The sequence below is a fragment of the Epargyreus clarus genome, unplaced genomic scaffold, assembly GCF_041222505.1.
Source record: "Epargyreus clarus isolate Ecla_fem2 unplaced genomic scaffold, WU_Ecla_fem_2.2 ptg000027l, whole genome shotgun sequence".
Classification (NCBI taxonomy): domain Eukaryota; kingdom Metazoa; phylum Arthropoda; class Insecta; order Lepidoptera; family Hesperiidae; genus Epargyreus; species Epargyreus clarus.
In genome coordinates, this window is record NW_027332234.1 from 707,026 (window position 1) to 723,362 (window position 16,337).

At 37.9% G+C, this 16,337-nt stretch overlaps 1 protein-coding gene across 1 annotated transcript; it reads right to left on the reverse strand.

Annotated features, from left to right (window-relative positions):
- Positions 1 to 913: 913 nt before the first annotated feature.
- LOC140753920 (uncharacterized) lies at positions 914 to 16,113 on the reverse strand. Its single transcript, XM_073088761.1, has 8 exons — positions 15,980 to 16,113; positions 15,519 to 15,683; positions 14,948 to 15,181; positions 14,491 to 14,560; positions 13,753 to 13,857; positions 13,321 to 13,454; positions 12,807 to 12,902; positions 914 to 1,131 (listed from the first exon to the last, which is right to left on the reverse strand). The coding sequence occupies exons 1-8, from the start codon at positions 16,108 to 16,110 to the stop codon at positions 1,059 to 1,061; spliced, it is 1,008 nt and encodes a 335-aa protein (XP_072944862.1). The 5' UTR covers positions 16,111 to 16,113; the 3' UTR covers positions 914 to 1,058.
- Between the last annotated feature and the right edge of the window lie 224 nt (positions 16,114 to 16,337).

Genomic DNA, 16,337 nt, shown 5'->3' on the forward strand with positions numbered 1-16,337 from the left:
ATAATGACGGTTAAGATGTACAGTGACACGTATGTGTGTCAATTACTATGCCGCGCGAGAGTGACTGGAGTCGACGTACACCAATCGGTGTATTTTGTATGTTTAAGTTTTTCCCGCTAGTAACTTATCTTTGGTTTATATCACTGGAACAAGTAAGGGAACTTATGTTACCGCGGCTGTATAATCTGCTGGAAAATTATGATATTAGAATTTTAATGCGTTGGAAATACCTAGAGGGCGGGACGGTCACTGGTGTTATCTCTAGGGCAGTGAACCTGAATTTTTTGTCATGGTTGAATGGTCAAAAGGTTGACAAGTCAAGAACAAAGATCTAAAGATCCACCGCCAAGAAATAAGCGCCACATGTGTTATTGTCTTTTGGCAGTAATGTTAAATGGTATTTGTAAGTGCCGTCGTTGGCCTATACAAAATAAATATATTTCATTGTCTTCTGGTTTGACACGTGTGTTAGAGCTGAGGACCACGAGGTGTTTCGACTTACGCCTATTATTAATCGTAACTACGTTCTTTGCTACAGTTTCACCCTTTAACTATGTTTAGATAAATGACAATCAGTTACCTAAATTTTATACACACATTGTCAGGAATTAAGAAAAGGACACGAATACCGTTCCCGAGGATTAGCTAATAAATGTTTTGCTCAACAAAGCTCAAAATTCGACAATTGTAGTGCGCAGAAATTGAGAAATTTCAATATTTCGAAGGATTTTTTTTATAGAATGGTTTATTTATTGATAAAGGGCGATAGTTCTCTGGGATAGCAACACATCTAAAATCAACCCCATGTAGGATGTTATCCTATTTGGAGTTAACACGAAATTATTTTATGATTTAAAATTCTACAAAAAAGCTTGTTTTTACATAATTCATCAAAATAATACGAATAATAATATAGAGTCATAGTTATCTATTTTTATTAAAATAATAAGAAAACACATGATTTAACAGCATAATTTCTAGTCAACATTCAATTACAATAAACAAAATTAATACGAAAATGAATACCTCCCTGATACCTTTCACTTCAATATTGAATTTTATTTTCGCTTCACAACTTCCCCGGGAGGGGTGTCCAGTTTCTCTGAAGTTACTTCGTAGTTTGTTTCCAGTCTGAAAAAAAAATGTCTATAAAAGGGTATGCCAGTATAGATGTACCGGAGAGGTACCACCGCCAAACCTAGTGATATAATTAGAGTGAAGCAGTTTAGAATTTCGGTTGAAATGTGGGTGCTTACATATGACGTAAAGGTAAAGTTGGTTATCGATGTCTATGGGTGGCAGTCACCACTTTTTTTTTGTTATCGAGGGGGAAACCTTCAAAAGGTACCCGACAACGTGGGAGCGACGACGGGTTATGTAGGATTTTTACCGCACTAAAACCCCCCCGGTGGCCGTCCTCTGCGCTACGTAGAGGGCTCCGGGATCTCCAAAGGAACGCAACCGGAATCCTCTTAGCGCGTTGCCCAGTTGGGCTCCGCCCAGGTGAGCTTGATGCTCGCCACACCATCTAGTGCGTACGAGGGTATGCGATCACACATACCGTCGTCCTTCCCGGGGCCGCTGGGATACCGTAGCCCTATTCTGATCTCGGACCCACAGGGGCAACCATCAGGTTACCTATGAGTCTTTTCGGCCTTTTCCTTACGGGCACAACTCAAAGCGGTGACAGGCCTAGGCATTAAAAATTTTACCTCTCTGAGGTTCGAAATTCGAACCACAAGCACGCACCTCTGATTTTTAACTTACGTACTATAACGGTAACGAAAGGTCATAACAAAAACCAACATGCCTGAGAATTCTCCAGTAAGATCCCTTAGTAAGTTGTCCGTCACATTGTGTCTCTACCCTTGAGGACTAAGTTGGAAAGCCCTATACAAATCCGTGTATCTGTATGATCGATCATCACCACTCAAAACCAACATTATCAAAACCCATGAATACAATGTTAATCGTTACAATTTCGTCAGCCGAACGTTGACTCCGACAGAGAAATGTGAACATTGACTTGCAAAGTGATCATTTTAATACTGCCTCTAACTATGAATATCGTATATGCTCGAATTAAAATACAATGAATATGGAAATTTAATTCTTTACTCAAATCTCTGAAATGGTGCAATGCTTGCTTAAAAACTGGAATATAAAGTATGGCAGGATCATACAAGACATTTATTTCAAAAGTACCAGTAGGTATGGTTCGACCGGAGGATTCTACCCCTACGTTCATATTAAGGGTGGGTTGCATCATGTAATTTTAACATTTACAGAAGCCTAACCAACCTTCAAATCCATGGTTCAAAAATAATTAGTTGCACCATTTTAGTTGAGGTTGAAATTACGTCATAACTAATACTTCCCTATCTGTCAATGTCGACCAAAAATTGCGGTGACAGCGACACAAATGACGTTAATGACAAATCAATTGATGGAACACAGAATTTTTACATTCCATCGCTACCGTCAAAGTTAATGTTATATTTAACTTTAACGCAAACTTTAACCGGACTTTGGATGCAACCCACCCTTACTGTGAAACAGTTCTTGCGTTTAGTGGATGGGTGTTATTGCCGACTGACTTGCATATTAAGCAGTAATCGTAATTCTTAGGAGTGGCAACATATCTGTGATCGGGTTCAGATAATCTCTGTTGTATATGGAGATGGTTACTGATCTAAATGGGGGGCAGTGAACACTTGCTAAATGGATTGCTTACTCATTCATTTTTATATAAAAAAAGGAAACATAGGTTCATAAAGCTAAAAAAGAAAACTCAGCCCACCCTGTGTTAGTCACACCTGTATAATTGCCGGGAGCAACTTTGGCTACTTGCCATCAAGTGGACTGTTCATTTTCTTTTCCGATGCGATTAATATCAATAATATCAAACTTCAAAAGTCTCAATTAGTCTCAAAGTCTCAATTAGCCACTAATCCTTCCTGATGTCGGACCGACATGCCTTGCTGTCTCTAAGGATAAAAGCCGAACCGAAATAAGACATCAGCCCTAAAGACTAAGTTGGTCTCCCTTCAAATAAAAAAACAGAAGCTTCCCACCACTGTTACGGAGTCGTAAAAGGTAAGGCGATGGTGCCGTCGAGTTCAATGATATTGATGATCCACAAAAATTCCCATGAACCCCTCTAGGTACCTAGAGTCTCCCACCGATCGTTGACACCGGGTGAAACCTTGGACATTGACTTGCAAAGCAAACATTTTAATATGGAGCCGACTATCAACATCTCCAATAGATGGTAGGTGCTCTACTATTTTTTATGGGCTTAGGGACCGTTCACATTCACTGGACCTGTCTGAATTTTCTGGAAGAGCAACAAGAATTGTAAAATTCTGTAAAACTTCGACCGACTTATTAGTTGATGGGAAATTGAAAGTGGCGAAATCAATTGCCCGAAAACGTATTTGTTACGCATAAAATCATGTGAGTGAGATAGTTTTTTTCGGAAAAACTTAAAAAATACTTAGAATTTTAATTATGTTGACATTTTAAAGGTACCGTGCCGTGAGAATGACAACAGGTTATCATAGGACATGTTGGCGTGGGATATTTACTTTCTTACAAAACCATCGTCGGCCATCCTCAGCGCTTCATGGAGGACTCCAAGATTTTCAAAGGAACTCGACCGAAGTCCTCTGAGCACGGTACCCCACCTTGATAAACATGCTCACAACACCTTCAGGTGTTTCAAACTATATGCGGCCATAGACAGACCACCTTTTCAGGGTCGCAGGCCGGGCGATTGTCGGCAACAACTCCCGAAGCCCCCCTTTTAGTAATCTCTTATTATAGCTCTATTCTAGCTCAGAGTCTATAGGAGCTTTGTTTACGTATCATCGTTCCCCAGTCAATGTGTAGGCACCCCGATGCAGTGGTGTTTGACCGGCAAATCCGAAGGTGACTTGTAGATGTGGCTGAGCAAAGAATCCGCATACATAATGGACGTTCTTTTTAAAATACGGCAGCGCATTGAAAAATAATCGTATCGCTTGTAACGAGGCGAATACTATTATAAAACATAGGTATTTTGAAAATAAAAATATTTTATATTTAATACGACTAATAAATAAAAAGCAGTGATATCCCGATGGTTTAGAAACTCGACCACTCGAATGAGGCGCCCGAGGTTCAAATCCTAGGCATGCACCTCTGATTTTACAAAGTTATGAAATAAATTATCATTTGCTTAAAATGGTGAAGGAAAACATCGTGAGGAAACCAGCATACCTGAGAAATTTATACAGAAAAAAATCTCAAAGGTAGGTGAATTCTACCAATACGCACTTGGCCAGCGCGGTGGACTATGGCCTAATCCTTCTCATTCTGAGAGGAGACCCGTGCCCAGCAGTGGGACAGTAATGGGTTGATGATGATGATGATGAACAATCCGCCATAACGATCTACCACAGACACAATAAACACAGCAGCACTTAACATTCCTGTTATTAAACAAAACTCGCTCAAAGAAAATCAATAAATCGAATTTGGGTATGTATTTGACACACGTAGCTTAGTTACTTTATGTACCACGCTTTTATTAGCTTGACCTGTATGTATGTATGTATGTAATCTTTGAACTCAATTTTTACCCACATTGTGCGGTCTGAGTAATTTAAAATTTTAACACTTATCAAGAACCGATGACAGTACACGATTTTAATAATTGTGCCCCATTGTCCTCATCAGGATCGTCAGGACAAATGAGTTCATGTGTGATTGTAGCGTGGTTTTTAGTTTTTAAAGTATAATTATTTTATTACGAGTATATTGAAGTATCAGACGAGCATGAAAGCCACTTGATGATATGTGGCTACTGTTGCCCAAAGGCGTATGTAACGGACCCCAGATAAGATAAGGTGGACATAGCATAGGAGTAGACCAGAGATACAGATGGACTGCATGCTCTACTACTATGTTATATAAAAAGTAAGTAAATAAGTAAAAGCTGCAAATCAACAATCGCATTCAAACATCTAGTATCCATTACAAGTGGAGTAAGTTTGTCTTACAAATAGATAGCTCGTCGGAATCGTGGAGGGTTTTATTTAATGTTCGCATCGACACGACGGAATTTAGTACGGCATAGAGTAATCCTTATATAGAGCCTTAAGTCTAATACCTATAGTACTTCGTGTAAAGTATAGTCCGGGTAAAACTGCTAGTCCGCTCTGAATATAGACATGAATCGCGACGCCATAGTAAATTGTATGACTAAACCTGCTCGCAATAACTTCAGAGCGGACTAGCACTTTGGTGCGGACTATAACATTAGAAGAAGAAGGTAAAATGTCCCGAATAAACGAGTGTCCGAATAAATTTTGCCATTTTCAAAATTACTCACTTACAAAATGAAACATATATAATTCACCTTAAAGCAGCATGATGAAATATTGTTCAAGCATTCTGCCAGTCTAGAAAGATAAGCTCTTTCTTATCTTTATATATATATTTCTTATGTGCGTGTGTATGTCACTGAACTCCTCCTAAACGACTGGACTGATTTTGATGAAATTTGTTGTGCGTGTTCAAGGGGACTTGAGAATGGTTTAGATTCACAATTTAGTCCGTGGGAAAAGTTAATTAAATTAATTTTTAAGTCGTAAGTAGTTATAGAATCGGAAACTATGCATTTGATCAAGTGATGATCTTTAGCAAAGTTGTTGTCCAAGAGCCCACGAGGGTTTGGTAAGACCAATTTTCGACAGATGGCACCACTGTCATTCCAATGCAGGTACAAATTTTCCGTTTTATGTATGTCATATTATTTCTTTAAAATGCGGGCGAAGCCGCGGGCACCACTAGTTTATTATAATATTTTCAAAATGAAAACAGCAATCTAAAAAACACCCTGGGCCTGGGCCTGGCGAGTTTGTTTGTGAACATCAAAAAACATCAACACAATTTTCGCTGATTTAAACTAATAATAAATATAACAGTAGTGCTCCAACAGCAAACCTAGCACAATGACAATTCCATTACACAACATTTAGAACAACGTCAGAAAATAGAAAACTACTAAATAAGACAAAAACGAATAAGTCTACGAGTTCATTACTCTGTGCGTACATTAGACAAAACACAGATAAACCGGGCTAATGGCTAGTTAATCCAATAAAACGCACATTTAGAGCGGGCCCTCCTTAAAAACAGCTCCTAAAAAAACAGCGGTCATTCATCTTAATTCTCCCCTTTGTTGACAACGCCATTTCCACCGACAAACACGTGAATACACCCTCTTGACCCTTATACCAAGGGTTTAAGGCCTAGGTTTCGGTTTTATGGCGGTTTCGGAAGGGAATGTGATACGTTGGTACACGTTACACGTAATTGCTCGGTGACAGTTTATTCGCCACTGCGTTGTTTCAGCTGGCAATATCGTTACGTCGATCGTGAACACAATTGCGTAGGAATTATGTTTGAACGAGATGTAATTTTATATACATATTAATTATTATGTATAAGTACAGTAGAAGCAGAAGTTTAGAAAACAATGTATAGAGTATTTAATTAACAATGTATACACCATAGTTTAAGATATATTTTGCTCGCCCAATATGATACTCATAACATTATGTACTCTATAAATTTAAAATCCTTGTAAAAACGATGTTCTCGGAAAATAAATGATTTGATTTGAAACGATTGTGTTCACACATTTTTGACGAAAAGAACAAAGAACGATCGAACGGAGAGCTAGTATGATTCGACCCAGAGGGTACTACTGCCACACACATTTTTAGAGTGATACAGTTTTGCAATACCCCAAAAGGGTGTGGTTGCAAACCGAATTACATTTGAAGCTACTTTTATTCTCAAGGGTGGTAACAATGGAGATTTGTGAGGTTTTTGTACGTAAAAATTGTCAAGCTATTATTGAAGCATTTATAGATATTTTGTGTACCAACTATTAGCACTATTGCCGTCCTTAATACCCATTGAGAAATCAAGAGAAAGTTTTTTTAACCAATAATACTTCTACGTTCATTTATATACGCAGTTCATTGCACTTTTGAAATGTAAGCAATACAACCACATCAAACCCTTACAATGGTCAATAACCTTAGTACCTAATGATATTATACATGAATACAGCATCCGTAGACTCCGTACCCACGTCCACCTTTTATTATGCTAATTAAATAAAAAATATTCCGTTTTGAAATTCAGGTACCCCACCCCATGCGTATTAAATTGGATCGCCTTAATTTTTTTCCCATGGTGCCTTACAGCTGTATAATGGGTATGAAATTATACAGGTCATTGGAGGAATTGACCGGGTGGTGAGGTCATTCACCTGGTTCACCGGGATGGAATGTTCTCGAAAATGCTTTTCCAGAAAAAGGAACAACAACCAAAAAAAACAGAGGCACAACAATAATTTCTTATGACCCAGCAATAGAATGTTCTTTCCATAATTGTGGTAGACCTGAGAGGCTCCATCAGGGTCATGCAATGACAAGCAACTGCCGCCCATAGAGATATGTAATCGACCCCATATAGAACAGGGACTTTCAGACCACCACACATGCTTTGCCGATCCTGAGGACTAAGATGGTTGCCTCACTTGTAAGACTGGTAACCTGTGACAACACAGAGAATTCCTAGACATATTTCTCGCGATATTTTTTTCAAACATATTCAAACTCATATTTTACATATCATACATATCTCACCGCCTTGTAATTGAAGGAAGCCAGTAAATGGTTTACAGGTACAGATAAATACGTTTAATGGCAGTCATGCAGTTACGACGTGCAAAAACGCGAAAATGAAGAAAAAGTGCGAAGAAATATCTTTTCGCGTAAATTATCTACATAAAAACTACATTTTTTAAATATTTCTCAAACACGAAAATAGATGACGGTGACAATTTCAATTGTCAAAACTGGTTACATTTTCTTGTTAGGAGTGAGTTATCTTTAATGATCTATGACCACAACAAATTATAAAAAGTAAAAAAAGTCCGCGTCACAATTTTATCGAGAACGAACCCAAAACGTTGCAGCCGTCACCCAGACGCGTGCGCCACTGAATATGAATGATTTTAATTTTTTTTCTCACAGCATATGAGTTGTATAATCGGGGTGAAATTATACAGGTCATCGAAAGAACCGACTGGGTGGTAAAAGGACAATAACCTGGCTTCGGAGAGGTTCTGGAATTCAGGAGAACCTTCAACTGTTAACACTTTATTAAGATGGTACGTAGAGTCCGGAGTTCGTATCTGAAGGGACCCACTCATATTTCTGCTAATAACAGCAGTTTTAAACGCTGACATTCACAAAATTTTCAATTTCTAAAATAAATGTACTTCCACAATTCTACTTATTTTTGGCGCGAAAATAACTTTGTTGTTATTTTTATTTATTCCTTGGTAAAATGAAGAACGATGCACCACTGTAGCACTCATTTCGTTATGTGAAACTTTTAGTTTTAACGTTTTTAATGGCAGTCTGTTATGCATTATCAAGTACTGTAGTAAATAATAACGTCCTCACAGGAAAACATTATCGTCCCTTAACAGCGCCGGCCAGACGTTTCCTAGCGCCCTAGGCAAGAGACAGGAATAAGGCCCTTTCAAGAAAAATATTTTTGTTGTACTTAAAAAAGAGTGAATAAACACTCGAGCATATAATAAGATTATATTACGCTGAATAAAGATTTATTTTTCATGTTTCAATTTAAGCAATTGATGAAAAGGTAGAAAAGTGAGAAGAACAAAGTGTTCCGGGTTCGATCCCCGGCTAGACAGATATCTGAGTGATGAAGTATATAAAGTCTTTGTGTATTCATGGCACACGGCACACGGAAGCCTAGTGCGGACCTGAGAGTGTAATCTTTATTTTTTATTCTTCTACTGTTAATATCTTCAATTGACGACCCGCGTGGCGGAGCGGCCACCATACCAGTCTCACGCGCAGAGGGTCCCGGATTCGATCTCCGGCCAGACAGAAATCTAAATGATGAATTTAGGTTTCTGTTTCTAGGTCTGGGTATTTATGTACTTGTCTTTGTGTGTGTCCATGGCACCCACGATACAGGAAATCCTAGTGTAGGGGTGTGAGTGTATAAAGCGTTCAATTGATACCTTAATCGTTTTCCGGAACAAAATATATAAAAAATAAGATAGGATACAGTGTTAGAATGATACCCTATATCCTCAAGGATATGTCTACAGCAAATCTCGACGAACCATACAACGCACTTACCAAATAAGAAGGCTTTAATTCTGCCGCCATCCATCATAACACGACGCGGGCTTTTAGCGCGACTAAACTCAATCCTTTGGTAAATCCGACGTCATAATGATATTAGTATCATTATTATATGTATAAGCAATAATAATAAGTGGTAGAACCCTTTGTGGTTCGACTCCGGCGGCACCACCGCCACACCTATTTCTGCCTGATAACAGCAGTGTTAAGCGCTGCTGTGTTCTGGTTTGAAGGGTGTGGTAAGGGAGACATACTTTTTCGAGACGTTCCAGCTTAGTACCCAAGAGTAGCGACTCATCTGTGGCCTACCTCAGGTAGGAATATCTAATCCTATCTGGAGTTTATTACAGGTGTCTATGGGCGGCAGTAGCCACTTATCATCAGATAGAATGCATGTTCGTCTGCTACTCCTATTATATATTACAAAAAAATAGATATACCTGAAAGTTGAACCCTTTGTAGTTCGACTCCGGCGGCACCAACGGCACACCTATTTCTGCGTAATAACAGCAGTGATGCTGTATTCTGGTTTTAAGAGTGTAGGTGTGACGGATAGGCTAACTTAAGAGGCATGTTATGGTTCTACCACCTCTTAATATTAGAAACTTCCATACCAAATTTATGACCCTGCTGCTTCGTTGCTGTCGTATTTAAGATAGACAACTTGCATATAGCGTTCGAACTTACGCCCGATATTCATATTCAATCCACTCAATTTTTGTCTACCAAAGATCCAAATTTGGAAATTTCTAGTAGATACACAAAAATTGTCTAATGTTGATATTTAGTAGGCAAGACTGATTTTATTAATAACGAAGATAGTCATCAGGAGGTATTCAATCAAAAAGTCGCAGTGCTCTCTCTTTTCTTGCCACTTCCATTTCAAAAAACTTGAGGAGGACCTGAAGCAGTCATTGACCCCGTACACCTGGGAGACTCCTATAACGCAGGGTTGCCAAATATTATAAATCATGGTAGATTAGTATAGTATTATTTAAACTGTTAAAAATGTGTTTATAAGGGGTGCTTTATTTTATTGTTTTAAACTTAGGTTCTAAATGTTAATAAAAAGTACCTATTTATATTAAATTTTAAACAAGTGAAAGTAAATAGAAGGCCATGTGTCTTTTTTAATTTGTTTATACTATAATATTGATTATTCATAGGCAGACCTTACGTTACCTCTTAATTAAAAAAAAAAACACCTTATTCTTGTTGCCATTTTTTACGATAAGTGTACAAATATGTAGTTTAAATGGTACATACATGTAAACTGCGATCTATTTTATTTTATAAAAGAACATAAACAATTCAAAGTAACGTATAATTGTATAATTTATTTAAAAAAAAAAGTATTAACCTCGACACGTTTCCTAAACTACTTTGAAAAAACTTGAAACTTTCATCTATACTAAATCTAATATTATAAAGAGGAAAACTTTGTTTGTTTGTTTGATTGTAATAAATAGGCTCAAAAACTACTGGACCGATTTTAAAAATTCTTTCTCCATTCGAAAGCTACATTATCCACGAGTAACATAGGCTATATTTTATATGAAATATATTTGATAAATAGATTTTGAGGCGGTACAAAGTTTGCCGGGTCAGCTAGTATTATATAAAAATATATCTTAGTGGCAACCCTACGCGCATCCCTCAAGTGTCCACCATTAACTGCACACAGCGCATAATACGACGTATTGATGAAATACGAGTTTTTTGTCCCCTCCGTATTAATGCCTACTTTTATAACATTCAAATAGAATCCGCCGAGACAAAGGTCAACGCACCTGGGTTCATTAGTAGGTTTAGGGTTCTGTTTAAGGTATTTTTGTTTTTATTAAAAGTACCAAAGGGTCATATGCAGCCTATTAGATTAATTGACCCCAAATAGAAAAAACATCCTACCTGGGGTCGAACGCTTGTATGCATACTTTGTAGTAAGTATAAAGGATAGGTATAGTGTTGCTTGGAAAGTAGGAAGGTTGAAAGGTTGTGGTTAGTTGCTGTTATAAGTTAGAAATAGGTAGTGGCACTATTGGAAAACCAGAATAACGAAAACCAAATCACGAAATGTTATAGGTACGTACCGTACGTAGGTACGACCTTTAAAAATGGACATAATATATAGTACAATATACAATCCACGTAATGCACATTAATCATCAGTCATTACTTATTTGTTATTTCTTAGTTCTCTACCCTGAATATTAACATTTTAGGCCCTAGACAATCACGCAAGCCAAAAGTGTTGCTATAGGTTGGCTTTGTACGCCAAAATTTCACTATTCATTTATTAATAATATTATTCTTTAAAATTGTACAACATTACTGAAAAAGTTAATAGCATAAACTGATTAATTACCTAAGTATTGTCCTAATAAAATATTCCACTTTTTTAAGTGCGGAACCCGTAATGACGTCACAACACTATGTCAAAAGTTTATTTTTTAACATCAGTATAGCACAGTTATTCACTTTTGTACGCCCTTTGTTAGTTTGCACGTGCGGTCCGACCCTTATTCCCACACTAATCTTTTATTTCCACATCTAATCACTACAAAAGCAGTGTTGCCGGTTTTATACACTTAAAAGTTTAATAGTGGTGAATGAATGAAAATATTCATATCGTTCATTCAAATACATGAGTATTTAACTATTTACGCAATGAAAAGGTAAATGCACGGTCAACTACCCGTAAGGGGTTTGATACTATGAAAGGAGATTGCCCACGGACAGTAATGCTAGATCTAGTTTGTAATAAAGCAATTGATGTTGACGTATTGGTGTATGTTTACTATTGTTAAAATATTGTTATTCATTGTTGTTAAAGACAAAGTTGTAAAATTAGGCAACATGGATTTTGCCTAATTTTAGTTTCAACCTTGTCTACAACAACAAGAAAATAATGTATTTGTAGCAATTCTGCCTTACTTACTATAAGTAACAATCAGTCTTAGCCAGTGGCGGATTTACCAGCAGGCTGAGTAGGCTTCAGCCTAGGGCGGCAGATTTTTGGGGCGGCAAATTTGGGGACCGAATGGTTTTTTTTGCTAATTAGGAAGCTAGTTCGTTCATGCCTAAAACGTGTCACAAGCCAGCGTGACGAGCAAAAAAAAACGGGAACCGTATCATAAGCCGGCGCGACGACCAAAAAACAACGGGAAACATGTTCTGAACCAACGTGGCGAGCAAAAAAAAAACAGGAGCGCAAGCTACCTAATCCGATAAACTACCTAGTCCAATATACCACCTAGTCCGGGAAACTACCTAGTCCCTGAACTTGTTCCAGTATATACGCCTCACCTCTAGTAAGACATGATAATTGTAGAAGCAGGGGCGGCAAAAACTGTCCAGCCTAGACCTTAAATTTTTTTGAATTCGCCACTGGTCTTAGCCAATTTTGGCTCACCGATTTTCGAAATGTATGTAGGCAAATATTGCAATATTTCTAACTTTGTATTTTTATGAATACTTGTTTCATATTTATCATTTATCATTAACAATTTAATGATCTTGTTAAAACGAAAATTAAAGAATGCGTTAAAAAAGATTTACCTCAGGTTCCTAAGTCTGCAATCAGAAATTATACTGACACGAGATCTGGAGTCTCCGTCCAAGGGTGGCAAAGTAGCCTTCGATCTTCCGAGCATGCTAAAAATAATTATATAATCAAATTACCACCTCTCTACACTAAAATATAAGTGAAATTGGATAATTTGACAGTGGTATCAGGGTTTAAAAGTAGAAGGCTTTCTCTTAGAAATACTAAAACCCAATGATAAACGATCTCCACCGACTTTCTGTAAGCTAAGTAAGAGGTATCTCAGCACCGTTAGTAACAGATAAACCTGATGTTGATAAACCTCATGTTTGCTGATGTTATAAAAGGCGACAATCAATAGAGGAAATTGACAGCATCTTACATCGAAGTTGTTAACTTACTTCCATCACTAACACGCACAATAAAGGTATCTTGGTATCTACAGGAAAATTAGTGTAGCAATGAGCTGTTAAGCCAAGAGTTACATCTATATACCTTTTACTCTTAGATCGAAAGCGTAAAATGTACCTGGGTCTACTGAAAACCTTGCTCTTCTCCATAATCCTCTTCCTAGGCTTAAGTTTGTCAACAATAGAGTCACCAGCACCGTGCAAGGACCCTTCAACTGGGGTTGTGGTTTTCAAAGCACTTAATGCAGACTCCTGGAAATAATAGTTAAGCAAATGATGAATCCTTTTTGTTTGTACCTAAATTCCCTCAGAATGAATGCTAGAAAAAACATCTTCTTTTTTATATTTAACCTAACCATAAGGCAGACGGGCTACCTGATGGAAAGCAGTCACCGTCGCCTATGGACATTTGCAACACAGAGGAGTCGCCAATGCATCGCCGGCTTTAAATTTTTCTCTTTCTATTGTATTCTCACGTATCTTTGTTTCCTTAGTTTACAAGTTTCCTTAGATTGATGCAATAAACCGTACTTAAGATACTTGTAATTACCTTAGCTGACAATCCCTCTGTGCTATAATCAGTAACCTTCTGTAGCACCTCGCTCTCTGTTCCTAAGTTTGCTCCAGACACTGGCGTTGGAGTCTCGCTGGTTACCTATACACATTTTTTTTCCTTTAGATAGATTGAGATCATATATAGAAGTATAATGTTATTTTTTTATATATAATATAGGAGTAGCAGACGAGCATGCAGTCCACCTGATGGTAAGTCGCTACTACCGCCCAGGGACATCTGTAATCAACCCCAGATAGGATTAAATAGTCCTACCTGAGGTCGGCCACAGATGCGCCGCTACTCCTGAGGACTAAGCTGGAACGCCTCGGAAAAGTCGGTCTCCCTTACCACGCCCTTCAAACCAGAACACATCAGCCCTTAACACTGCTGTTATAAGGCAGAAATAGGTGTGGCGGTGATGCCGCCGGAGTCTACCATATCTACCTATCTATCGGAGGTTCTACCATACAAAATGTAAATGTATGACTAAGTTTAATCCCTCATGTAAGTAGAGATATTATCACATTCTTCAGTAAAGAATACAAGGTAACAGCCGCTATACGACTCTATATATTTTCACATCAGCATTTTAGTCGAACCACGAAGATTTCTGATATTTTCAAATAACCCTCTCGTTTTGCACAAAATCCATTGAAAAATGCATCTGCAGGTATTGCAGTATCTACAACAACTTTTCAGTGTTCTGTATGCGTAAATAATAAATAAACTTACGTAGCTTATGGACTTCGTAAGCCTGTCAGACTCCAATTCATCTTGCGGCCAGTAAATTTTGCCCGGAAACCTACAGAAGAAATATACTTAGGACTGTTGTAAATTAGAGAGAATGGTGGCAAATTGGAATGACAAATATCGATGTATCCACAATTTGCTTCACGTAAAGGATTATCTTTCAAAAACTCATCGAAAAGTAATCTAAGGACTAAGGATTAGGTATATAATTTTGTCAAAGCTTAACTAGTAGCAATTTGCGGACTACAGACAAATCACTCTTATAATCCTTTAACAAGTAGGTAATAGTCCTTCTTCGTATCCACAGGATGTTTTTCTTACACCTTGCGGACGCGGCATGGCTGTATATATCATACGGCATCTTATAGTATACGGAAGCGAAGAAAACTGCTCTATGAATTTTCCCTTCAATCTATTGAGTTAGTAATTATAGTTTTACCAGCACTCCTGCGGGATCTCTTCAATCACCGGAAAGTCAATAGAGGAACTACTCGGCCATTTCTTCAGCTTTTCTTCAGGCATCTCTTCTACGATGGTCAGATCCTGTTTGCATAGCGTATCCTTGGGGGAAGGATCGGGCATGACATCGGGGACCCAGGACTCGTTTCTCTTGGGAATGAAACAGGGCGGATATGCGCTGGGATCTTCGCCGGGGTCGTGGCGGAAGAAGTACCTTACGATTATTCAATAAGGTTAGTCGATGCTTCTTTACAATGTTTGGTTCAAAATTAAAAGTGTTTACTACGTAATAGAAGTAACAAATGCGAATGTGTTCACTATATCTAATAATATGTAAGATCATGGTAAGTTATTCCTTGGTACGGCCGATGACGATCCAACGCCTGCCTCATACGATTACAAAAAATACAGCAACACAAGTATTGCTAGTATAAAACTGAAAGGCGTTTTGTAGTAACGCCTGCAACAGAATAACTTCAAAATTAAATAATAGGTACAGTGGGAAAATTCAGTGCAAACAGACTGAAAACAAATTTGAGATTATGAAATACCAGTTAATAAGCTTCAGCCAAGCTTGTTCTGCACAGTAAGCTGTGAACAATGCGTTTTGTTTCTCCATGTAATTCTCGTAGCAGATATCTAGAGCTCCTTCTAATATTTCTTCCCGGATATCGAATATCAAAAGATCATTTTCTTCCTTCTGCAGGATTTCAGCCCTAAAATGTGTCTTATATACGTATGTCTCAATCTCATACGTGCCACTTACATCCTATTTTTTGTTAGCTACATGCACATGTAACGCAGAGAGACTGCTGTAAGTTAATTCATTTGTGCTGGTGGAACGCGTGTGTAAACTGTAAACACGCGTGACAAGGAAAGCGCCCTGAATTAGTCGCACTATTATCTCTATGTCCCACATGCGTGTAGCTTGCGTGACAGGAAATACATCTATGAGACGATAGGAAACTAGTGGTACGTAAGCCCTCGTAATATAAAAATCATCCTATAATACCAGGTCCTCTCCGGCACGTCTTTGGGTAACGCTATCAAGATCCTCTGGTCGTCAGCCGTCTGCAATTTCCTGCCCCGTCTCGACAGCCTGTACTTGCTGATCAAGGGAGACGGCTTTGCACTATTCGCCATGATTATTTAATTATTACATCGAAAAAATACTAATAAGCAGAATTATACAATGAAGGAAAAGAATAAATAGTTAAAATGTAATTTGACAACCCAATATGATTGATGTAGACAATAGAAAAATAAAATGGATACAATACAGGGATAGAGTAATGTTTTATAAGGTTATCCATACAATAAAACCTTTTTGGATATTGTACGCTTGATGTAATGCAGATTTTTAAAAATAC